A 26,155-nucleotide genomic window follows, 5' to 3' on the forward strand; every position below is an offset into this window, starting at 1 on the left:
TTAGAGCAGGAAATTAGATAAGAATACACAGTGTACTGAATTCCCTTGGTATGTGGGACAAGCTGTGTGTCCTGTCTGTGAGTTATAACTGCATATGTCAGTGCCAAATACCATAAAAACGCCCAATTCAAGGTAATGCTAATTGCTCTTTTTTTTTATCACAAGGATCTCCATGTAGTTCAGCTGTGGACAATCAGTTAAAAGAAGCAGCAGACCCATAATGATACATCTGTACAGGTCTTTAAAATTTAGGTTAAAACATAATACAGTGCATCTTGCCACCCAGATAGTGTTTGATTTGTTGAGGTTCAGAGATATCGGCTTTAGCTGTACGGTACTTAGAGTACCAGTAATTAGCATTTGAAAAACTTGTCTTTTCAAGAACAAAGACATGGTGACTCACAACAACCCACGATAACCCTTTTTCTGAACAGTCTCACTGAGAGAGCTGCTTCCTAGTTAAATCCATTGTTACAGAGCTACAGCGTATCTCCTGTATCCTCTGTTAATGTATAGAGGAAAAATAAGTTCCATTGTGCTTTTTGGGTGATCTTTCCCTACAAGTAAAGAGCAATAGCAAAAAATAAGTACTACAGCACCTTCCAGACAACAAAACGTAGAAATAAAGGAAGAAAAATTGAAGCCATTTGCTTATGTACAGTGTGTATTAACACTACTGTATACACTTGTATAGTGTAGTTACAGAAGATACTGTACAGTATTTATTGTCTAGATTGGCCCACTGAAAATTCTCACCTTTGCCCTGAGGTTAGGCCATTTTAAGTAGGCGTTGTGAGGTGTTGTAGATGAGATTTTGCATTATATTTTTGACATTTTATCTGTATATTTTGGATTTTAAAGCCCACAGTGAACATGGAGAGAATTTTTTTTAGCAGTATCAATCTTAATTTGAATTTAATTTGTATCAACAATGTAAAGTTGATTCTATTTATACTGTATATAGACAGTACATGTTGAAATTCTGGATACAGATATTAATTTATTTCAGAATTATTTATTTGTTCTATAAATATTACTGCTATAAGTTCTGTTTGATTTCATGTTTTTTTTGTACGCACCGTTTTGGCTGGTCTGCATGATATGGCAAACCATGGATTGACCACCAGTGTCAGCTGTGCATGCAATAAAATATTTTTCATCATCATGAGTTTGGTTATTTTATTATATATATATTTTTATATATATATATATATATATATATATATATATATATATATATATATATGGTGGTGACAATCAAAAATTATTCAAACAGGCAAATGGTACTTGAGGGTCTGGTTAACCCAGGTTATGGCAAATAAAACGATAGCAGTACAGATTATAGTAAATTTGGAGACGGATTGTACTGTCCATGTGTGTGTGTATGTTTTTTTAACAATGACCAAACTGACATAATTCACAGTAAGGTCATGATAAAAAGTGCATCTTGGAAACCACAAACAACTGAACAAAAAAGAATGGGCCAGTAAATGCAGAATAGTTTATAGTCATTGTTTAATATACTCAGTAATACAGACACTTTATGGCAGAAAGAGCACACAAAGGCCTGCAGCTAGTCTGAATTGTAGTATGTTTCAAGCTGGGTACCAAGAATATTACATTTTCTCACGTTTCTTCATTCAGTGGCTCCAATCTTTTTTTTTTTTTGCTTTGTGAGAAAAGTATATTAATAATCACCTTTCAACATTAACTGCATTTATCTGCCCTCTTATTAAATACCAGCCCACCTTGGTCTCCAGTGAAGCTCCACTGCCTCTCTGAGGCTACATGAGTACTGTACAGTTTGTGCAAAAGTATTTGTTAATACTTTACTCACCCCTGAAATATAACTTGAATACTTTTAAATTTTTTTGGTATCTATTGTGCTTACATGGCACATTTTACTTAATAATCTTGTGCTTACCAAGTTACCATAAACAAATTAGTAATAAATATACAATGCATAGAAAGTGGGGAAAATGGGCTGGCTGGTCAACAGGGGCCACAGCTCATTTTTGCTACGGGGCCACCTGGTGGGTTAATCAGGCCATGACAATCTAACATTTTAAGTAGGAACACACTATTCTAAAATTGTACACTGATTTTGGTTATATCTTTAATTAATTTTTAGGATTGCAGGCAACTAGTCTAGGTCTTGCATTATACTGTATATTAGAATATAATAGCTGGAGACCTGTACCATCACTGCACAGTAATACTAAAATATGGGATCTTTGTGCTATCCAAAAAAAAATTTAACAACATATTTCTCGGGTACTGTGAAGCGGATGTGTGACCCAGATGCCCTTGCTGACTTTAACCAGGTGTCCTGCTTGGCCTTTAACATGACTATCTGTGGCACGACCCCTGCTGCTCCGGGCCACGTACCCTGCCATTTCCTCCCAAACACTCTGCCAGCACTGTATCATTTCCCTGTCACCAAATGACTGGCTAGCTGCTATGGCGTGCTAATGAGAGGAAGAGAGGGCAAATGAAGAGAAACTACAGGAAGACTGGTTCTTCATTTCCCCCCGTGCAATACAATGCACAGAATCAATCCTCCATCCTCCTCATGACTGTCTGAAGCCACTTTGGCTGTAGGGAGAAATTAAGAACAACACAGCAGTTATTAGCGTTGGAGAAAATCTCATTTGAGAAGATAAGGGTGCTGATTTCTATCCAAAAGAAACACACACACACACATACAAAACAGAATGGCTGTAATTTGTACATCATATGTCACTTGTTTATCTTAGCAGATAAATATTGCACCTGGCTGCCCCGTCTCTTCCTGGGCAAATTTCCGTTAATATCACGAAGTCCCTGCGCTGACACAGTGGGTTTACAAATGTTAAGAATAATAAACATTCTAAAAAAAGAAGAAGCGTGTTTTGTATTAAATGTCAAATAAAGGCTAAATACATTACATTATTTGTTCAGTAGTTATATCCCATTTTCATGATTGCACTTTTTTTTTTTTATTTAAAAATATTTTTCTCAGTGTTGTATGATCTCAGCCTTGACTCCGAAGCTCCCGCAATATTTTACCATAGCTCTGACATACAGGGAACTTAAGAGCATATGAATTATGCACAACTCATTCGGTACGCATGGACAATCTGTCAAACTCTAATCTAAACATCTTCTCAGTTTTCAATTAAAGTCAAGGAAATCAGTTCAAACGAGATACCATTTTAGATAATATGACTGTTTCTTTATACTCGTTCAAAGTTAAAGGTTTTATTTGGTTCGTATTAAGTTAATCAGATGCAAACAAAGAGTGCAGACAGATAAAGGATGGGTAATCTAATGTGTTGCTTTCTCATAGAAAGCTATCAGTGTCTTTGAATAGGTTTCTCCAACAGGCCCGGCTGAATGAATTACACTCGTCTGTTAGTATTCTGCCTCTGCCGTACAAAAGGTCAATGTCAAATGCACCTCATTTAAAAGTCAATAGCAACCATGCACATCATCTCCTGGGAATTCGGTCCGGGAACCCTCCAGACGGCATTGTGTATCATTCAGTTAGTAGAGGGCAGCCAAAGAGCTTTTTTAATCTTGACCTTCCAATAAAATATGCTCCCTATCCAGAATTACATGGTCTAAAATAGAGACATAAGCTCCCAACAAATCATGTCCCGACTGAACCATCTCAAGGGAGACGTTCAACAGTGTCGGACACAGACACAACAGGTTCAGCACTGGCTAAACATCTCCACTTCTTTATTTCCATTATCTCGAAATCTAAAACACACGCACATTCATACACTACAATGTCAGCATTGTCACGTATGAACCAAATTGGATACAACAATATTAATGCTAGACTAAAACGGCATAATTGAGTTTGTTGTATTAGTAATTATAAAAAAAACAAACCTAATAAAAAACAAATTAACGTAAAACATAATTCAATACGGTCTCTAAAAAATATGTTTTTAACACTGTTTGCAGAATACTGTCAGTAGACATGGTAAAGTACCTAACTCCCGCTCCACTAAAGTCTCACACGGACAGCAGCAGTGCGACTCCAGCTACAATCCACCTGGCAGGAGGCTGTTTGGTTCGGAGGTGAAGGGTCCATACATATGTGGGCCCACGCTGCTTAGTGCGGTACACTGGACACTCATAAGTATTCTTGAGCTCCTGCTCTTCTGCAGGCACCGCTCTAACATACAGCACCGGCATGGCTGGAGTCAGATCCCTCAAAAGCGCCTCGGAGATGACTCCTGCCTGGGTGTCCCAACGCGCTCCTGAGAGACACAGGGTGGGTTTTATTGGCAAATACTTGCAGAGATTTTACCAAGACGTGTTGCAAAATACTTAAGTACAGCGGGATGCATTGGCAGTCTGACCTTCCATGAAAAGTCCGTGAATATAGGCCCCCTCCCGTGGTGGATGTCCAAAGTCGTCTTTCGTCTTCTTTGTTATATCCACAGTCAGAGTCATTTTGTCTAGGGGCCACTGATTCTTGCGAGCAATGCTCTGCAGCACAGCTGGGGGGGAAGAGTCTGCATGTTAGTATTTCTGGTGCACATGTCACCTAAATCATCTGTCTTGTTGGTTTAGAGATTGTGATCTCACCAGTGAGGAAAGACTGCGGGTTAAAGAGCCCTGAGAGCCAAACGACTGCAGGAAGAACTAAGTCTTGAGTCCAGCTGTCCAGCTCTCGACAGCTACACATTAGATCATTTAACCTATACAAAAATAGCATTAATAACATGGTATATCATTGTTTGAACATTTACAATGTGTCTACAAGGGTCATGGTAATACTGGCTTCATGTTTAATGACAATTTTTTTATTTTTTATTTATTGACATAATTTCTGCTACACTTAATGCAGCGTTTCACATGGAAACACCATAAAAAAAGCCTAATAAAAAGGAGCAGCTAATAAAGGTCATGTTGAGTTAAAAAAAAAAAACAGTATTATTAGGAAGGAGTAGTTACCATTGTGCCAGTGTTTTAGTGGAGGGATAAGCCAGTCTGGCCCAGGAATCTGGAACGGAGTCATTGAACAGGGCTGAGTGCAGAGTCTCCATACTGGAGGAGATGGTGAGTTCTCCCTGTGGACAAAGATATCCTTATTAATGCTACAGGACAAGAAAAACATTTTGTCACAAAATTTATTTTGTGTCTGTCACAGTAGACTGTACAGTACCTTTAGGCCAAGATCTAGCTCATTAAGGGACTTCCTTATTTCTGCTAGCAGAAGATTCATGCGTTCACACTCCTGGAAACAGACTAAAATGTAGGGGCTTCGCTTTGTTGTCTTTGTGATTATCTCTGCCATGTTATACTCCTCAGGAAGCTTGTCAAGGATATCTTCAATGACAGACTTGACCTGACAAATATAATAAACATGATTAGGTCATTTATGTAGGTAGGCTATTGTATTCTCAGCTGCTTTTCTCTCCCCAATAATGTTTCTCTTTCTGCCTCCACACCTTCTCCTCTGTGCTCTGAGCTGCCCGCTCTCCTCTGGATGAGTCCTGTGGCTGCAGTTCCAGCAGAGTCTTTAAGAGGTTGGCTGAGGTTACAGTGAGGCACTCCAGCTCAGCATTTGGATGAAGACCATACAGAGTGGGCTTCTCAGATGGGAGATGTTCGTCAATATAACTGTGATAACGACTGTAGTCCATGAACGGAGGGGCCAGGAACCCGGGACACAGAAAGAGCTCCCCTTCAAACTATGAATTGAAATTGGGAGAATAGAAAGATGAAAACACATACATCACACTATTTAACATGCAGCAAAAATGGTGACACTGAACATTCAACCTAAACTAACCTCGTGAATCTTGAATCTTGCAAAAAGCCTGTGTGTTCTAGAAATAAATATGATGGACAGCCAAGCAAGCCTGTTGCTGCAGCCACAGCAAAACCCATTGATTGATGTAGGAGTGTCCAAATCACATTTTTGGAGAAACAGTGGCTATTAGCTTGGTAGTAAAGATGAACTGGCAGACAGCTAAACCTCTGTTGGAGACAGATTGCAACTGAAGCATTTTTAAACTTAACACGTGCTAAAGAATAATCACTTAATAATGATTATAGTGGAGTGTCATGCAGCAGCTGGCAGACAAATCTGGGAAAACCAGCAATGCCAAAAACTAAGTGCAATAGTGCAGTTTTGGTTTACATCCCAAGAGGGCACCATTTACCTTAACAACACCAGAAAAAGAAATTCAAAACAGCTTTGTAAACGTTCTTTACTATTTGGCACAGTAAAACTGAATGTGGCCAGACGCTCAGTGTATATCCAACTTAACAAGTAGTGATTTTTCAAATATTGACATTTCACAAATAAACAGTTACAATGAACTTATATTGCAATAGTTTTGTTGAAATCAAACTTGAAAAAAGAAAATAAGATTCTTCTTACATGGCAACATGAACACTGACTTACCATTTTTGGATGCATGAACTCTTGCAGATAGGTCTTACACAGTCGTCTATCCCAGCCATCAGTAATGTGTCCTCCATACATGATCTCCCCAAAAAGATAACACAAGTCCTCCCAGGGCACCTGCATGGACTATAATACATGAAGTCTGTAGACTGATATGACACTGCAAATATAAGTAAACATGTAGTAATTTAAATACTTAGGAGCATATTCAGCTACAAAGACGAATGTTACAATTATTTCTGGGATCATCAATAATATTTCAGGACACAAATAGTTATTGCATTTATTCTTTCTGCCTTGGGAACTTCAAGCAGTAACTATATGATCTCTTCCCAAATGAGCTCTTTTAATAATGATAACAGAAGGAAAATGTAACAAAATTATGTTTCTTTACACACACTGATCTAATGTATGACACAAGAGTATTTTCCTCAGCGGGAGATTACGATCCATGAGGGTGAAGGAGGAAGAAAAGAACCTGTGATTCATAACAAATTACAAAAGCTGGAGGTTCACAATCATTTGTACCTGTATTGTTTTGCAAATTGCTTCCTTCATCAGCTCTAATTGCAGTGATCACTTATGTAGCGTTGTGAACTGTCACATTGGCTGCATGTAATTACATTTAGGATAACGCTTCATTGCCCTCCTAATGAATTCTCTGTATACGCACATACAGGTTACTGTTTGGTTAACATAATGAAGGACATTCGTTTTTGGAGGGCAGAATACCTAGGAGACATAATTGGTTGTGACCAGAGTAATAGGAGTTCTAAGAGAAATGCATTAGGAGTTGTGAGGGGTGCAGCACCCCAAGAATGGATTTTTTGTCTTCATGAAATAAAGCTAAATTATAGGTTGCGTGTTCATAGCTATAAAAAATGAAATGTGGGAAAAAAAAAAGACAAGACTGAACATTTTTCACAAATAACAGTGGAACAAAAGATTTCAATGACTAATTGGATACTATGCTGTAATTCAACATCCCTGTCTGATAATAACACCATAATCATTATAAATGTACACAGCTTAAGAAAGTAGTAGGAAAAAGCTAATTAAAAGTTGTATCAATAAAAATATGAATAAAAAAGAAATACATTGAATTAGCTTTAAAAATACTTTTGTGTTGGCCTCTAAGTAGTTGTACAAGACACTGGCTGAGATGGTGAGGTCTCCAGTGCTAAAGGGGTAGTTATGGTTCCACCCTCGGGGACCAAATTTACGACGCTCCGTAACACAAGCGTGAAAGAAGCAGAGGGAGAAGAACATGGAGTTGAACTCCTGTTCTCTGGAGCACATATCCAGAGTGTCCTAAAGAGAGAGATCAAGAAATACAGATTACAGTGAATGCTACATTCATTTTTTTGTATTAATCAAATGTAATGCATTTTTTGGAAATTATTAAATTTCAACACACTTGACAGAAGTTGTTAAGGGCTGCATGCAGACTGGCATTCATGCCAGTGGGTGGCTCGTTGGTGATTTTGATTGCATTCTCCAGTATGCCTCTGGGGATAACATGCTGCTCAGGGCTTGGTGCTGGTTGCCCAGTGATGAACACCCTGTAGTTTGGGTGACTGTCTACAGCTGCTGTCTCCAGAAGAGCATCTAGAGAGGACAGCCAGCGAGCTACCAGGTGCACATTCTGAAAAATGAAAATGACAAAAAGATTAGGCAGGTTATGTTATAGGTTGATAAAATATATTAATTGTTTTAATGGATAGCTATGTTTGTGTTTATTTGTGAAAGATGCATGCTAAAAAATGCCTTGCAATGTTCTCATTTAGAAAGGAAACCTTCAGTGACTCACTTGGCTGCAGGCTGCTCCCTTTAAAAGGAGGCATTTATGGTGCTGATTTAGCCAATTATGTTTTTTATTGAACGAAATTGAGTTTATTTCCTTGCTCGGGGGGGGAAGATAATATCATTATATGCAGTAAAGGCCCGTGGAAGAGCAGCCTGAAGTGTCTACATTAACCTAGCCACTGAATAATACTGCTTCCTACCTGCAGTATGACCCAATGTCCAAGTTTAGAGGCATTCCTCAGAACCCTTTCAGCCACCTCCTCCTGACCCTGTCCGAGGGAGACGTTGTGCAAAGTGCCCTGGTCGATGGAGAACCCCAGCTTCAATCCTGCACGGAAAGAATATTTTTGAAAAATTATCCCTAATAAGTGATAAGGACAAATAGATAAACAATATATGCAGTACCGAGTTTTTCTACATCTTTGAGTGGATCCACTCCAGGTGAGAGGATAAAGAACACAGGGGTTGAGGGGCCACTATCCTCATACAACTTGTCAAATTCCAGCCTGGCAGTATCCACATATTTTATTCCCATGCTCTCCTCCACAAAGTTCCTGCCAGGAAACATAGCCAAAAAGCTTATTAATATGCACAACTTACAAATACAAATGCACTTTGGTCACTTACTTACCTCAGTGGTAAGACTGACTTTGGTCACTTACTTACCTCAGTGGTAAGACTGACTTTGGTCACTTACTTACCTCAGTGGTAAGACTGACTTTGGTCATTTACTTACCTCAGTGTATAGGTCATCCTATCAGGCCGAAGTGCTTTAAGGATAATGAGCTTCTGAAGGGAACTTTTATTCTTCCAGTCCTGGGGAAGTCTTTCCTTTTCAGGACAACTGGATTCAACGATCTTCCTCCAGCGCTTTGGTGAGCTCTCCATGTCCTTGTCCAGTCCATTGAAGTCCTCGATTGTAGAAATGGTCTATATTCAAATAACAGATTATAAGGCCTCTCTCAGCAGTAAAATAGGGTATGTAGTGATGACCTGATGGCTAATATGAATCAAAATGTGACCCTTTAACATGTTATATTGCATGTGTAAATAGTCTTCACTGTACCTTAATGGCTCCCCAGGCATGTGGAGAGAGGAATGACACAGGACTAACTTTGCAAGCTTCCACATTGAAACGCAGTAGGAAGTCAAATTCCTGAGCATCAATCAGGCCCTGTTTAAGCAGAATCTGAGGGGAAGGACCAAAAGCAGTTTGTAATGATCTATGTTGTTGTGATCTACTTTAAATCATTTCCACAAAAACATTTTAACTGCAAGAAAACTCTGGCAAAGGGTTGTATAAACTCATACAGGCTGACTAAGTGCTCCTGAATGTGAAATAGCAACATGAAGGACAGCCTTCAGAGCAGCACAATTTCTAAGATGAAAACAGTTGGTGCAATGACAGATAATTGCATTATGCCATCAGAACCAACCCCCTTGTCAGAACCAACTGTCTGAACAGCAGCCATGGAGCATGGTGTGAGAGGTAATCAATAGCAGCGTATGGCCCTGCTGACTGCTTTTAATTGAAGTTAATGTGGGGGCAGAAAAGTACTTTGATTGATGAGGATGACAGGAAGCCCCACCTTTGAGGCGGCCCTGAGTCTCTCACCTGGAAGGCAGTGTGTGACAAGAAGGTTAACTTGTCTCTCTCAAAAAGGCCCTGGCTGGTGTACAGGAATACAGAATAGGTGATGGCCTCAGTGAGGGTGTGCACTCTGGTCCGCACATCCTCGTCCCATTCTGCACGCTCCATTGCTTTGTTAAACACTGAGATAAAGGTCTGGAATACAACCAAAGGGAGGACAGTGCTCTGATAAGGAATACATACATACATACATACAGACTTTGCTAGCTCTGAACTGCATTGACAGCTAAACACAAAAATGCAGAAGTTTGGGTTTAGAAGCACACGTTTGAGCTGATTTGTACAAACAGGGCCGTGCCTAAAATCTTAATCACCAAGAGAAACAACAATTACAAGCCGCACTAATTTAAAAAATCCAACAGAATATTGGTTAAAGAAGACTGAGCATTGTTTGAAATACTGGAAAAAAAAGGTGTCCCCTGAGAGCACTTGAGGGGTAGAGGTTTCACCTTGAGAGAAAACTGGTACATGGGGTTAATCTTGCTGAGGTCATTGATGATGAAGAAGACGAGTGACGCTCTCTCAGCTGCTGGGCGGTAAAGTTCTCGAGCCTCGTTGATCTTTGTCTCGTTCTCTCTGGCCTCCGCCACCTGTGTGTTCCAATTGCACAAGATGAGCTATTATGCTCTCAGTCATGGTCCAAAACCCTCTCATTACACATATTCCTAACTACACATCATTTGCAGCTAATGTAATAAAATGAGGCGCTTGCTGTTGTGTGACATTCAAAAATACTTCTGGAGTGACAAAAAAAACACACTACACTCGACTACAGTTGGACAACTGATAGGACCCTGTTGATGTAATAACCTCACCTTGTACTGAATGTGAGCAGCTGTGCTCTTGGTGTTCTCAAGTTGCTCCACCAGAGAAATATCACCCAGAAAATTACCATGGGCTGCAGAGAGGCAACTCAACAGGTCGTCCTCCAACCTCTTAATAGCACAATGAAAGCTCTTTACCTGACACTACCAATTCCAAGAAGCTGTTCCTCAAGGGCAAAAAAGGGAAGGGGGGGGGGGGGGGGGGGGGGGGGGGGGGTGGGGAGGAAAAAAAAAGGGGGTTTTGTTTTTTTGGGTGGTTTTTTTTTGGTGTTGGGGGTTTTTTTTTTTTTTTTTTTTTTTTTTTACAATTGGACGGGGCTAACAGGAGAGAACAATTTGAAAACAATTAGGTGACAGCCATTAACGACTTAACCGCAGTGTTGTTATTTTCCTAGTTCCTGGTTTCCAAGTTATTGTTTACAAATCAAACACCACTTTGCTGAAAACGTAGTAGTCATAATTTTATTCTGCCTGATAAGAACAAAGAATCTAATTACAAAAATGGCAGCAGAGTTAAATTTGCTTTGATTGTTTTTGTCTTTCCATCAATAAACTTTCAGAGTGAGAAAGTCAAATGTTAATGATTAGATGACGACTAGATGACTAGAAATATCACCAGTGCTTCCCTTTAAAAGGACAGTGTGGGTGGTTATAAATGATGATTGAAAGATGATGATCCCATAGAATATTTGAACTGTGGCAGTGCAAATCCTCTATATCCCGAAAGCTATTTTTGTCCATCTGAGCCTTTCGACCTCTCGCTTTCACGCATTGCAACCTCAATGAAGAAAAAGAACTTCACTCTGGCTCCAAATGTCACTTATACTGTAGACAAATAGTCTTGAAAAATTATAAAAGATTATCACCACAGCAGCCAATATTTATCTGTCCCTGCATTTCAATTAAATTAGCGATGGCTTGACGAACCTGGTGGCTTTTCATTTTTCTTTAATTACCCCCTGGATGTCAGACAAGGCCCCAATTTTACAGCACAGGTTCCTCATGGCCTGGGTCTGGTTCAACTCTATATCTTCACAAGCCAGAATTAATGTACTATTGATAGAACCATTACTCCACCAAATTAAAGTCCTTGCTGATGGATTGGCTTGTAGTCTTCCGTCAGCCATGAAAGGAATAATTAGTATTCATTACTTCACACTCTACAACATTCCAATTATTAATGAACTTCAGCTGTGGATCCCCACCAGATCCATCACAGCTGCCCCAGCAGGTTGTATTAATCATCGACAGAAACAAGTGTGTGGGTCATCTACAAGGGATAAACTTATAATCAGATTTACTATGATGAATTGTTACGTCTGGACAGACAGGATCTGAGAAGAAGTTCAATGAACATGCGCCAAGATATTTAATATTCATAGTCATACATAGATCAGAGCAAGAAAGATGTAAACATTTTTTAAGGGGAAGTCAAAGCAGAATGTCAATATGTGGTACTTTCTATTTAAACTGCTGTTGGTTGTCCTGTTCAGGAAATTTGCTTGATTTTGCCTGTTGAGGGTAATTGGTAACTGAAAAAAGTTAATTACAGAACAGCTATTTTGGTGGCACTGTTATATTTGTGAAGTGGATTACAGTGGGTAGCAGCAGTCATGTTCGAAAGTCAGGTTTGACATCAGATAGGTTTAACAAATACAGGATGTTTCAAACAAGTGCTAGACATTAGGGGTGTTCAAAAAAATCTATTCACTTTCGAGTCACGATTCAAGCTGTACCAATTCAAAATCGATTCACAGAATTCCAAAAATCAATTCATTTTTATTTTTTTGTTAAATTGTACAGTATCTCACAAAAGTGAGCACATCATCACATGCCCTTCACCATACCTAGAGATTGGCATGGGGTACTTTCCATAAAATCATCTCTCTATCATCTCTTTATCAGGATGCATAGTATCCAAGATACTATGCATCCTGATAAAGTTCCCTTGGTCTTTGGAATTAAAATAGCCCCACATCATTACATGCCCTTCACCATACCTAGAGATTACCATGGTTTTATGTCAGTTAGCCTAATAGCTAATTGCATTGAGACATGATTTTATGGAAAGTACCCCATGCCAATCTCTAGGTATGGTGAAGGGCATGTGATGATGTGGGGCTATTTTAATTCCAAAGACCAAGGGAACTTTATCAGGATGCATCCTGGATCCATGAAATAACTGGCCTTTAAAAATAAAAATCAACCTGTCTCTATGGGAATTTAACATAGGGGTGTACTGACTTTTGTTGCCAGCACTTTAGACATTAATGGCTGTATGTTGAGTTATTTTGAGGGGACTGCACATTTACACTGTTATACAAGCTGTAAACTTAATACTTTACATTGTAGCAAAGTGTCATTTCTTCAGTGTTGTCCCATTAAAAGATATAATGAAATATTTACTAAAATGTGAGGGGTGTACTCACTTTTGTGAGATACTGTATGTCTACTGCAATCACATGGGAAAAGTAACTACATTTACATACTGTGAATCGTTTTCTTTTTTAAATCGAGAATCGTTTTTGAATCGAAAATCGATTTTTAATTGAATCTTAAGCCTAAAAATCAATATTGAATCATGCACCCCTACTAGACATGTATAAAAGCTAAGATATTTAAACATCACATTATGATTTAAAATAATCCAGATGCAACGAGTCATCTTAGTCAGTGTAAAGTTGATTCAGTAATGTTATTATGCTGCAGCAAATCACCTATCAGCATTATGAAATTATTGAAGCTAAATTGAGTTTGCCATAATGATCGAGGACCACTGAATTTAGTGTTACAGGCCATCTTTTTGTGGGAGACAGGAGTCCTTATACATAACCATGACTATCCTCAATTCAGCTTTTACACTCAGGCTCAGCTGTTCAATATTCATCACACTAAAGAATATGAACACACAAATATACATCTATCACCCGTCTTGAGGGGCCAATCAATATGTTGGCTTCAGGGATTCAGAACACGCGCTGCAAATTCATTTATAGTCTAAAGAGTGGGCAATAATAATGCATTCAGTCATGTCTTACTAACGTTTCAATGCTCAGTGAGAAGCAACCATCTGGCAAATCTGCTACTATTGTCTAATACCACAGACACATTGGGACAAGTTGTAGGCATATTGACTTGTGTATCAACAGGGATACAAAAACTGTACATTGAACAGCAAAGAGCCCAAGGCTAAATAGCTTCAACAAAACAAAGCATGTACCATTCATAAACTGGTTTAATTCTTTGTATATGTATTTTTTTATCCTTGAAGTACAACCATGTAAATGTAATGTTTCAGTACTAACCTTCCTCTTTTAATTGTGTTTCTACCCAGCAGAGGCTCCAGGACTGGGTCTACCTTTTCCGGCAGATTCTCTATCAGAACTGTTTCACCACAAGCAAGGGCTTGTTCAATCACATCTAGATACCTATGAAATTAAATAAAAAAATAAAAACTGAATAAAATGGGTTAAACAAATGTGGTTGGGCATGCACATTTGTGTGCTACCATATTTTTAGCAGTCTCTGTGGATGTTGGTGGAGGAAAAGGTTTTTAGCATCTGAAAAAAATACAGATTAACAACAGAAATAACAAACAAACAAACAAACAACACAAAGTGATACATTAAAAGGCATTTTTAACTGCATTCAGAATACATCCTCTTCTCACCCTTTCTGTCCCAGCTGCACCACCCTCAGCTCTGACCCCAGCCGGTTTCTGATCCACTTGATGCCCTGCTGCTGTGGGTCAAGGATGAGTGGCCAACGCTCACTGGTGGTCAGGATGGAAGCATTCTCGGTGGACATCCTATCATTTGGCAGGCCCTGGTTATGCCAGGCAGCCACAGTGGCATCATCTGTAAGCATGAGGATTGGATCCAGGCCGTCTGTCAGGGGTACAGAGACCTGGAACAGAAACCGAGGAATGATGTCACTCTAGTTGGAGCACTAGCAGCAGTGCGATGACTCACAGACGCTGCTGAGGATGTTTGTGGAGAGCAAGATTTGACTCTCTAAACAACTGCAGTCTAAACAACACATAGTCTCTTACAAAACGGGCCTTACCTTTTGAGACTGAAGGAAAGGGATCCATGCGTTGTTAAGTAGCTCCACACGATACTGTCTGGTAAAGTAACCCATGTAGGAGACAAATGCTGAAGTAATGAGGACATCACCACACAGGGTTTTCTGTTGCTTTTCATACTCAATAATTGCCTGGGACCAGCGCTCCTTCTCTGACTGCAAGACACAAAGATCAGGCTTCAATATAATTAAAAAAATACACAGGAGACAAAAAAAACTAATTTACAAGGAGAATGCTTCTACCCCATCTGAAGATGGTTTAAACTGAAGAACTGAAGAAAAATCTACACTGCAGGGAAATGTATGTGCAGGGCAACTTCCCACTCCATTTATTGTACAAATTAAGAAGATGTAAGCAGTACAGCAGACAACTGCAATTCCCTTAAAATAGCTTTGAAAGTTTGGCTGTAGATTCGCTCTGCATCAATTTAGCATTCATTTAAACCTTCAATACTATGACTGTGACAGCCCTACAACAATAAATCATGCATGACATTTTCTTACAAGGGGCTGTGGATGTAGAATATGTCACATAATAAATTTTCAGACAGTTAAAAATCACTATAATTTTACTCTAATGTATTATGGATTGCCTGTAATACCACTCAGTCTGGGGTGAGACATTGTTAATTTCCAACAGCTGTTGAGGCTTTGAGGTAAGTTAATGATTAAATATAGACGGCCTGATTTATTAGTCTGAACACTATTGCTTCCAGGTCAATGCCATAAAGAAAAAACATTTATCTTGATATGCTTAAAAGCCAAGATGTTCCATGCAAACCACATTTCTTCTCTGGAATAATAAAAATTACAAAATAGCCACTGAAATGGCCATCTTTTATTTCATATTAGCATCCATTAAGATAAATAGATACTGTAGCCTGAAAAAGGCATGCACAGGAACACAAAAGAGTTGAATAGAATATTCAAAAAAGTATACAAATGTACAACCCTTAACATTTATATATTTCATATATTCATAGACCATAACTTTCCCTTGATACTTTTTCAATTTGTTAAAAAATCATTGAGAATGAATTATTACACTACAAACTAGAGATTGTGCAAGGATGTATACAGCATACGTTTACAGTAAACAGACATTCTGTACATACACAACCTCTCTACTGCACTGACTGGGACCAGTTTTAGTGTAGCATTTCTGCCATCTCTCTTCCTTTCTCCATTTGGAAAGCATTCAACCAGCCAGTTGCCCAGTTCAGCCATGCGTTTCCTGTGGTCCAGCCCACTCTACCTGTCTCACAAGTCCCCAGTATGCTGCTGGGCCAGACTGTAAAATCTCCCTTTGCCTGAACTACTCACACAACTGTCAGGTTAGCTTGCCAGGACATAACAACTTCTAGTCCAGATTACTGATGCAATTCCATTAGCAGCGCCTCTTCATGCATGCCTCCTGCAAATTGACAGTTTACTTTATGCCAGGTCAGCCCCAATGGCACCAACAAACTCCACCATATCCCCTTTTTACCTCTAAGCCCTTGACCAGTCGGTTGGCCAGCTCTATGGTCTGGTTGGTTTGTGTTACATCCTCCTGACAACTGATTTTCTCAGTTGTAGCCCTTTCAACCTGAGCTGTTAGGCTCTGGAGGCTGGCATCAAGATCCTGGAGAGCCAAACCAAAAGGAAGCCATGGAAATTAGACACCATTACAAAAATTTTGCTTTTAGACTAAGTGAGTTAATTAAGTATAATAATAACATTACACTCACTGCCAATTTCTTTTTAACTGCCAACATTTTGGCTGTTGCGGTGTCTAGTTCTGCATTAGCTTGTAATAGTGCATGTCTCTTTGGAATGACTTCACAATAAATCTGCAAAAAAGGAGGCATACTTAATGACAAAAAGCTCCATAATGACGAACAAACCTTAACATTTATCATAACTACAACTTATCTGAAGGCATTGCCTGACCTCATAATATCTGACAATGTTAGTAGTCCAGGCACAGAGACCAGCTGCAGCTGTAGATTTGGTCCGAACTAGATCAGGGTGGAACTCGGGGTTTCTCAGATACTCTTGTTTTACCACAGTCAAACAGACCTCAGGGACATGCTCCTTGTCGTATGACACCAGAGCCTGCAGGAAATCATCCACCTGAAAGATGTAAACAAACATACAGGGGCTACATTACTACCTGCACTGGCATTTTGGGCTGAAATCAGTTGCTGTTACAAATAATTTACTTATTAATAAAATTGAAAAACCTAAAAATGAGACACATACAGAACATGTAACAAATCAAAACAGCTTAATGCTAGGTTTACAAGAGACACAAAAGACAGTCGCAGACAAGGATTTTAAATGGATTTTTTTCCCTTAATAAACTCCACGCAAAGTATATAATCTCTGTTATGTGTCATTTATGAATACAATTAGTATGTATTTCATGATTTCCATGTTTTTTTGATGTTTGCAAAATGAAGCCCTTTAATGTGACGTTTGTGTGAGCTCCCTCTTTTGTTGTAAGTAGGAGCCAACTTGGAACACAATACTTAGTTTAATTCTTGGCAGTGATAATGGAGGAAAACAGACTCTATATTGTCATAATACAAAAGCATAGTGGTCTAACAGTCACTGACTACTACTGGCTACTTGGCCTTTCCTTTTTAACTCTGTTGCCAACCCACAGGGGATCACAGTGAAAATAAGCTTTTTAGCCTGATGTTGTCCTATGTTTTTTTATTTTTTTTTAAATCATGTATATAAAAAGGTATGTATCAGATGCATATATGTTTTAACTTATCAAATGATTCAGATAAACTACATTCAAAAACCTACTAGGCCTAGAAAATATGCTTTTGAAAAAGAAAGAATTATAATTTACATGCTAAATTCTACAGGCTTTTTAAAAACCACACACTTGCATTAATAGCGGCTAGAGGTTGAGAAGCGGGTCGACACACTTGCTCCCCTACTGAGTGAGCATATTCATAGAGCCATCCAGCTGTAATGTGAGCATTGGAGAGATGCTGACAGGGCCAGGGTCAAGGTCCACACACAAATTAGATTGACATTAATCAGGCAGATGTGATTGACATGATGACAGCTTAACCTTGCCCATGAAGGCCCGCGCCGCCTTCCAGCTCCGATCCTTAGGCACTCGACCGCGGGGAGCTAGCAGAACCATCACAGCTGCTGCTACGTTGATCACTGCCGCTGGAGGATTTGGAAAGGCCTTCAGTTCAGAAAGATTCACCTAAAAAGGAATTAGAAACATTATATTGTCTTAGGAATAACTGAAGATTCAATGGATTTCTGTCTTGTTTGATTAAATATGGCACCTTGTTGAGGGTTTCCAGTGCTGCTGTGGCAGCTGTCAGTGATGGCTCTGCCTTGGCTAGGTCATTTTCACAGTCCCTTTGTTTGACTAAGACTTCTGCTTGAATCACAGCAACCTGTACAAAAGCAACCATAATGAACTGAATCACAAAAAGTATGCGTAGTGAATGCAGTGGTATTGAATTTTTAAGGACAACGCACATTAAACAACATTACTGTAAATGTGCCAGTGTTAACCAGCTGGCTAATTTTCAACAGTTGTCCTTTGGCAAGATGTTTTGAGACTAGAGCGACAGGAAATAGCAAGACATTAGTACAGTAATACATCAACAATATCCACATGCAGTACACGTAGCCATGCAAGCAGGCAATATGAAGTAACCATTTTTTGACACATGCAAACATGCAGAGCAGAAAAAAGCAATGAGTTATAATTAAAAATACAACAATCATGATGAAGATCTTAATAAAGTGGTAAGGACGCAGTACAAGTTAGTAAAATAGTGATATGACACGACAGACAGCAGAAGTTGTTAGACAACTCTAGAAGAGCATACCAAATTGTTGTTGACATGATATCTCACCTTTTGTGCCTCGACATCCGCAGCCTCTCTCTTGCTGCTAACCCTCTCAGTCTGCAGTCCAATCTTTGTAATTAGAGCCTCAATATTCTGATTTTTAAAGGTCAGTTCAGCTTCTTGGGATGCCAATTTAGCTTTTAGATCCTCAACCTAAAACAGAGAAAAAATGATTACACATACTTTGAATCCCATATTGTATTATATTTTCCATGTTTTGTTTATTAAAAAGGTTGCGATAGGTAGGAAGTGCCCCTACAATGCTGTTACAGTCATTCCCCGGCTGCAATGACAGTGCAGCAACTCCCAGAGCACAAATGCGGAAGAAATAATTAAAAACCTAATTTTAGCCCCTTAAAGTATATAATAAAGACACTTACCTGAGCGGCAGTGGTTTGGAGTTTTTCAAGGCCGCTGTTAAGCCGGTTCATCTTGTGCTGTAGCTGAGCCCGGCTCTTCTCCAGAAGGTTCCTGTACAGGGTGATTTGCTGGAGAAAGCTCTTGGGGGTGGTGTAATTGTACCTCTTCTCATTGCGCTGGTATTTTTCACTTGCCTGGTTGACACTGGTGTGAACGTAGGCCATGAAAAGACTGATGGATTCCTGGACAGCAGGCTGTAAAAATAAGCAGACAAGGGGGGGAGAGGGGAGAACAGGGTGAGCTGAATTGAGTAGAGTTTAACATCCCCAACCTGATGGGGACTGAAATATTATCTTCATAAATTTTGAATTCATCTACAAGTTTTGCCATCTTACTTGGCCGGCCCTGACTTACTCAATCTGAAATTTAGGTGCAGCTAGCAGGAATGATTAGGCTTTGAAACCTCTGTGAAAATAATGTGTTTAGACCACTGACATGCAGCTTGTAATACATGCACACTGTTTACATTATCTCTGATGTCCTCCAACTTTCTAAACACTGTCTACAGTGGCTGTACTACATTCCAACTAGGTATTCATCATATGGTGCTCAATGACACAGAGCCTCTATTAATCATACAGTTAGCGATCAATTAAAGCAAAAACAAATGAGAAGACAATACAAGGATCAAACCTAACCATAACTCACAAAAAGCCATTGTTAATGATCCCAAAGCCAGTAGGAAAAAAATCATTATTAATTAAGATCTGACATCATGGTATTTGACAAAGCATGCTATGTTCAGTTGAGATGCGAAAGAAGTTGTCATTGATTGTCCGTATGTAACAACTACTGTATCAGTGGGTTGTGCATTTCAAACTTTAAATAAATGATAATTTCTTGTTTCCCAGCCTCTTCGAGAAGATAAACACTCATTAATGACTTTAAATATACAGTAATGTCTCACATAGTGTTTTGTTTTTAACTTTTCTTAATGTTATTAATGCACATTAACTTTAACACCAAGTGCTTTCTGCATCCACAAAAGGAGAATTATTAAGTCCTCCTCTAAATATCTATTACTATACTACTACTAGGGCTCTGGATTATCGCTTAGTCTATAATGTGTTGAAAAATTTTGAAAAATGCCCAAGGTAGTATCTTCATCTTGCTTTGTCTGACCAACAATCCAGCACCCAAAGATATTCTGTTTACAATCAAAAACAATTATTTGACTATTAAAATACTTACATTTATTTATTTTCTCTTACCATACTTCTTCTCCTTCTACTACCCCAATGCCTTAATACTGGTCTACTACAGTGTGCTGAAGTTGTCTCTAATACTTTAATGTACAGTACAGGCCAAAAGTTTGGACACACCTTCTCATTCAATGCGTTTCCTTTATTTTCATGACTATTTACATTGTAGATTCTCACTGAAGGCATCAAAACTATGAATGAACACATTTGGAATTATGTACTTAACAAAAAAGTGTGAAATAACTGAAAACATGTCTTATATTCTAGTTTCTTCAAAGTAGCCACCCTTTGCTCTGATTACTGCTTTCCACACTCTTGGCATTCTCTTGATGAGCTTCAAGAGGTAGTCACCTGAAATGATTTTCCAACAGTCTTGAAGGAGCTCCCAGAGATGCTTATCACTTGTTGGCCCTTTTGCCTTCACTCTGCGGTCCAGCTCACCCCAAACCATCTCGAATGGGTTCAGGTCCGGTGACTGTGGAGGCCAGGTCATCTGGCACTGCACGCCATCACTCTCCTTCTTGGTCATATAGCCCTTACACAGCCTGGAGGTGTGTTTGGGATCATTGTCCTGTTGAAAAATAAATGATGGTCCAACTAAACGCAAACCGGATGGGATGGAATGTCGCTGCAGGATGCTGTGGTAGCCATGCTGGTTCAGTATGCCTTCAATTTTGAATAAATCCCCAACAGTGTCACCAGCTAAGCACCCCCACACCATCACACCTCCTCCTCCATGCTTCATGGTGGGAACCAGGCATGTAGAATCCATCCGTTCACCTTTTCTGCGTCGCACAAAGACAAGGCGGTTGGAACCGAAAATTTGGACTCGTCAGACCAAAGCACAGATTTCCACTGGTCTAATGTCCATTCCTTGTGTTTCTTGGCCCAAACAAATCTCTTCTGCTTGTTGCCTCTCCTTAGCAGTGGTTTCCTAGCAGCTATTTGACCATGAAGGCCTGATTCGCGCAGTCTCCTCTTAACAGTTGTTCTAGAGATGTGTCTGCTGCTAGAACTCTGTGTGGCATTCATCTGGTCTCTAATCTGAGCTGCTATTAACTTGCGATTTTTGAGGCTAGTGACTCGGATGAACTTATCCTCAGCAGCAGAGGTGACTCTTGATCTTCCTTTCCTGGGCGGTCCTCATGTGAGCCAGTTTCGTTGTTGCGCTTGATGGTTTTTGCGACTGCACTTGGGGACGCATTCAAAGTTTTCGCAATTTTCCGGACAGACTGACCTTCATTTGTTAAAGTAATGATGGACACTCGTTTCTCTTTACTAAGCTGATTGGTTCTTGCCATAATATGAATTCTAACAGTTGTTCAATAGGGCTGTCGGCTGTGTATCAACCTGACTTATGCACAACGCAACTGATGGTCCCAAGCCCATTAATAAGGGAAAAAATTCCACTAATTAACCCTGACAAGGCACACCTGTGAAGTGAAAACCATTTCAGGTGACTACCTCATGAAGCTCATACCAAGGGTTTGGTATCAAAAAAGCAAAGGGTGGCTACTTTGAGGAATCTAAAATATAAGACATTTTTTCAGTTATTTCACACTTTTTTGTTAAGTACATAATTCCATATGTGTTCATTCATAGTTTTGATGCCTTCAGTGAGTAGAGAATCTACAATTTAAATAGTCATGAAAATAAAGAAAACGCATTGAATGAGAAGGTGTGTCCAAACTTTTGGCCTGTACTGTAAGTGCTAATGCTCTAATAATACCACAGCTTCTTGACACACACACACACACACACACACACACACACACACACACACACACACACACACACACACACACACACACACACACACACGTTCACATATGTGAAGACACTTCCTGGTTGTGACAGCTGTGCCTCTTTAGAGGGTCGTTATGTGCTTAATCACTCTTCTCTCATTAACATAAATGATCCTGGGTTGTGATCGTTCCACTGCTATGATGGAAAACAATGATATGCCTGCACTCACTGTGAGTCTCTAGGCATGTGTTCAGCAATTTGTCAGTACCTCAGCAGATAACTAATGATGAGGGATCTATGGAAAAGTTAATCCAGCTGCACTGTAGTAATTAGAAGGTGTTCATTAAAGTCTAACTCAGTCTGGAATAAGGGGGTACTTTGCAAACCTAGGGAAAATTCTGTTATCACACCCATAGATCCATCTCTGATGTTAATAGATAATAGGTTATTTGCTAATAGCTAATACCGTTATTATTATTATATTACATTAGTTCCAACATGTGCGGTGCAGGGTGCCACAAAATAACTATTTCATTCAGAATTTGACTTTTTGGATGAAAGAGATAGTGAGATAAAGCAAATGGGTTCAAAGGGCTGACCTCAATGCCTTCAATCTCTTGGATGAACCTGTAGCTGACCGACTGCAGAGCTTCTGAGGTCCAAGGATGAAACCAGTCAATGGTGGTGCATTGGACGAGAGCAGGGAATCGACGGGCCCTAACACGAAGGGCACTGCCCACAGGAGACCAACAGAGAACCACCTACAAAGAAGAAAGCAGGGAGACAAAGAGTCACCCAAGCAGACATACACAAACAGCCAGGTCTGTATAAACATGCATCCCCATACTTGACAAGATATACAGCCAAGTGACCATAGGAAAATCAACACAGGTCCTAGATATCGCAGATGCATCCAAAAGGGAAACCCATAACTGGCAGCCTTCTGTGCCCCCACTTTCATTGCTTTGGCATGTGGACAGACCGCAACATTCCCAGTTGGCTGAAGCAGACGGTGACGCTACCAGAGGCCCTGGCGCAAAGATTAGCTGGATGGCATACATGTGTACTGAAACAAGAATTTCCTTCCTTTTAACCCCCCAGTTTGTCTGGCTCTGTTAATTCAGCCTGTCAAACATATTTAATAACACTACACAGCAGCTGTGCTTTTAATTTTGTAGCTCAACCATGCTAGAGCATGTGTAAGATTTTCATTAATTTCTTGTTGTGAATGTCAGCTGTGAAGTCACATTCAAGTGCTATCAAAATCATCTAGTACAAAATTGATCTGATTTGTGTTTCCAATTTGTGTTGGTCATTTTATGTGTCCTCCACCTCAGTAGCTAAGAAAATCTGAATTATTCTTGCTTGTAGGGTAGTAAAAAACCAAGAAGCCAACGGACTAGCTGAGGCTACAGCCAAAATGCCATAAGTATTAACAGCAGCTTGATGTTGCTCCACAATATACTGTATATACAGTATATGAATCTCTTTAATTAAGTCCATCAAAAAAAAAGTTTTCTACAGGGTACATAACTAACGTGTTGGTGCTGTCATGTGTAAAATAACTACTTTTTTAGAAACCTTCTACCACCCTTCAACTCAGAAACTCATGTAAACCTACTTTGGCCAGATTGAAAACATTATAATGGTCAAACTGAAAAATAACTATTGCTTTTAGTTTCTAAAACTGAGGCACTTTGTAGTTACAAGGTTATTTCCTGACAATATCTTCAGAAGAAACGCAAAAGCAGCTAACCTAGACATCATCACAATAGTCAATAGTGACGACAGATAATCAAACACATTTTCAAGACAGAATCTGCTTAGGTAAAACAGCAATTAAATATGAGAAACTTTCATTCTTCGGATTGATAAGCTAGAAGCACTGGTGAAGCACTAATGAATATCTGAAAGATAAGACCGTGAGCTGTAGTTGAACTCGCTCAGTGAAGAATCTCCAGCAGTTCTCCCTGCTGTCCAGCAGTCCGAGGGCTCGGACCTCAGCTCGCACACCCGACACAATACCTTCAATCTCCTCCTCACTGAAGAGCTCAGGAATTTCTCCTGGAGAGAAAGGCACCGTCATAATCACAGACTGACAAGCTGTAGCACTCGATATTCACTATTCATGCAACGTTACAATTTCAGAATGATTTCAAAGACAAGTTAAGAAAATTGATGATGTACATTCACAGAGAAAATTCTACGATGACAACAGGCATGTTCTCTCGTGCAGCTAAAAAAACAGTAGGATTATTGTGGAGTTTAGGTCTGACCTGATGCCAGCAAGTCATTAATGATGACCAGAAACCGCTCATCAGGTATCTGCGCATCAGTCAGGAGCAGAGCAACACGCTGGTTCTTCACTCCAGTCTTTAGGAACAAACCTGCCAGATCCGTCTAAATAAAACCACACATGCCATGAATGGACACCTACTGTACAATGTTCGCACTAATATGGAGTCCACTAGAGAATTTAAAATCAACAATAATAAATGAGATTACGCAACTCCCATGATAACGCCTTGATTTTTAAAGAGGCTACTAAATGATTAAATTGACAAACTTGCTTCATCAATGAGGTATTAAAACATTTCCCAGTGGCTTTTAATAGTATCTGACAAGTATTTCCCGCGTCAGTGGGGAAGCTGAATAAAACTGAATTACATCAATATCCTGCATGCAGCCAGAGGGGAAATTGATCTAAGGATTTTTTTATTTTTTTTTTAAATAGAAACCTTGATTTAACTTAAAGCTTATACATTTTCATAAAACCATATTTATGAAGTGATACTGTGCTTGATGTTCTGTTTGGCTGCAACTATTAACGACATAAATATTTACCTTGAGGTCCTGGATGCTAGAACCCTTACTCAGAGTGATTTGGAAGACTTCCACTGAGGAAATGTAGGCAGCCAGACGAGTCAGGCTCTGCTTCCCACTGCCCCCGACCCCAACCAGTAAGCCATGACCCCTTGGAGACTTCAGGATACGACTGATGCGACAGCTGGTAACAACACAATCGTTGTTATGCCATGAAACAGCCCTATCCAACCAAATATTATACATCTTTACATTCTTTAAAAGTCTTAATATGCATGGAGGCTTTTAACATGTGTCAATAACTCACATTATATTAACATCCCTTTATACATTAATCTACCATCTTTATAATTCATAAAATTGCTTATGTCCTTTTCTTACTACTTTTATGTTGTTCATAAGCTCTTTCTTTAGGTGATGTGCGTTTAGTGTCTTAGGTTTAATTTTGGGTGCAAAACACTTCAGGAACATTGTATTAAGTGCACTATGATCATTCTAATTATTAGGGCTGGGACGATATGTTTTTGTCCCGATTCGATTCATTCACAATACATGGGTGTCTCATCCAATTTGTATTGTCATTTTCATTTGTTGCGATTCTAGAAGTATTGCGATTCGATAGTATTGAGTATTGCGATTCGATAGTATTGAGTATTGCGATTTTCTTTTCCTTCTTTAACAAAATCAAAAGTTTAATAATACACTTCCAGAGACAATATATCATGAGAAATGTCTAAAAACTAAAAATAAAGCACATCATCTCATGTCAGTCAGTCAGTCAGTCAGTCTGACATTTATTTAATTTGTAAAGAAGTACATAACATGTATTATCTGCTTTCGATCAGAAAATGGATATGATGTAGTGCCAGTGGTACCGTATAAATGGTAGCGTCAGCGGTAGGGAAAATAATTGATTTTAAAAATCATTGCAAAAGAATCACGATACATACGATTGTCGTTTTTCCCCCCCCACCCCTAATAATTATTATAATAATATGCAAACCAGCTATACTTACACATGTTGCATGGCATCTTCAAACAGCACCAGATTCATGGCTGCATTGAGCTCATTATAGCTCTCTAGGGCATCTGTGAGCACGGACCTGAGCACAGCCCAGTCTGTAACAGGAGCATAGGAAGCTGCATCGCCCATTTGGGCAAAATGGCAATAGAGGAGGGGCTGCTTTGTCACTTTTTTGTCCTCCAGTCCCTGGAAGTAGACAAGCATAATAACTAATTGAAATCTTTTGGTCAATGTGTTTATCTGAAGGCGAAGAACCGCAATTTATACTGTTTACACTGTTTAT

General features: G+C 39.3%; 1 protein-coding gene across 1 annotated transcript in view; it reads right to left on the bottom strand.

Moving 5' to 3' along the window:
• Positions 1-3,224: 3,224 nt before the first annotated feature.
• The window catches only part of LOC120561948 (dynein heavy chain 11, axonemal), a 51,451-nt gene continuing 28,520 nt past the window's right edge, over positions 3,225-26,155 (bottom strand). Inside the window, exons 51-82 of the mRNA XM_039805294.1 lie at positions 25,865-26,058; positions 24,870-25,032; positions 24,302-24,425; positions 23,947-24,089; positions 22,625-22,786; positions 19,038-19,271; positions 18,664-18,810; positions 18,082-18,195; positions 17,853-17,996; positions 16,712-16,894; positions 16,510-16,611; positions 16,269-16,403; positions 14,762-14,935; positions 14,367-14,602; positions 14,002-14,124; positions 13,557-13,587; positions 10,688-10,840; positions 10,322-10,462; positions 9,837-10,007; positions 9,288-9,410; positions 8,958-9,151; positions 8,627-8,775; positions 8,422-8,549; positions 7,833-8,060; positions 7,535-7,726; positions 6,413-6,541; positions 5,451-5,693; positions 5,165-5,347; positions 4,954-5,069; positions 4,585-4,697; positions 4,356-4,496; positions 3,225-4,253 (exon numbers count right to left, since the gene is read on the bottom strand). Coding sequence (XP_039661228.1) covers positions 4,006-4,253; positions 4,356-4,496; positions 4,585-4,697; positions 4,954-5,069; positions 5,165-5,347; positions 5,451-5,693; positions 6,413-6,541; positions 7,535-7,726; positions 7,833-8,060; positions 8,422-8,549; positions 8,627-8,775; positions 8,958-9,151; positions 9,288-9,410; positions 9,837-10,007; positions 10,322-10,462; positions 10,688-10,840; positions 13,557-13,587; positions 14,002-14,124; positions 14,367-14,602; positions 14,762-14,935; positions 16,269-16,403; positions 16,510-16,611; positions 16,712-16,894; positions 17,853-17,996; positions 18,082-18,195; positions 18,664-18,810; positions 19,038-19,271; positions 22,625-22,786; positions 23,947-24,089; positions 24,302-24,425; positions 24,870-25,032; positions 25,865-26,058 — 5,061 coding nt within the window. The 3' untranslated portion in view covers positions 3,225-4,005. The remainder of the gene's footprint in view (positions 4,254-4,355; positions 4,497-4,584; positions 4,698-4,953; positions 5,070-5,164; positions 5,348-5,450; positions 5,694-6,412; positions 6,542-7,534; positions 7,727-7,832; positions 8,061-8,421; positions 8,550-8,626; positions 8,776-8,957; positions 9,152-9,287; positions 9,411-9,836; positions 10,008-10,321; positions 10,463-10,687; positions 10,841-13,556; positions 13,588-14,001; positions 14,125-14,366; positions 14,603-14,761; positions 14,936-16,268; positions 16,404-16,509; positions 16,612-16,711; positions 16,895-17,852; positions 17,997-18,081; positions 18,196-18,663; positions 18,811-19,037; positions 19,272-22,624; positions 22,787-23,946; positions 24,090-24,301; positions 24,426-24,869; positions 25,033-25,864; positions 26,059-26,155) is intronic.

This window comes from Perca fluviatilis, chromosome 7 (assembly GCF_010015445.1).
Source record: "Perca fluviatilis chromosome 7, GENO_Pfluv_1.0, whole genome shotgun sequence".
Lineage (NCBI taxonomy): Eukaryota > Metazoa > Chordata > Actinopteri > Perciformes > Percidae > Perca > Perca fluviatilis.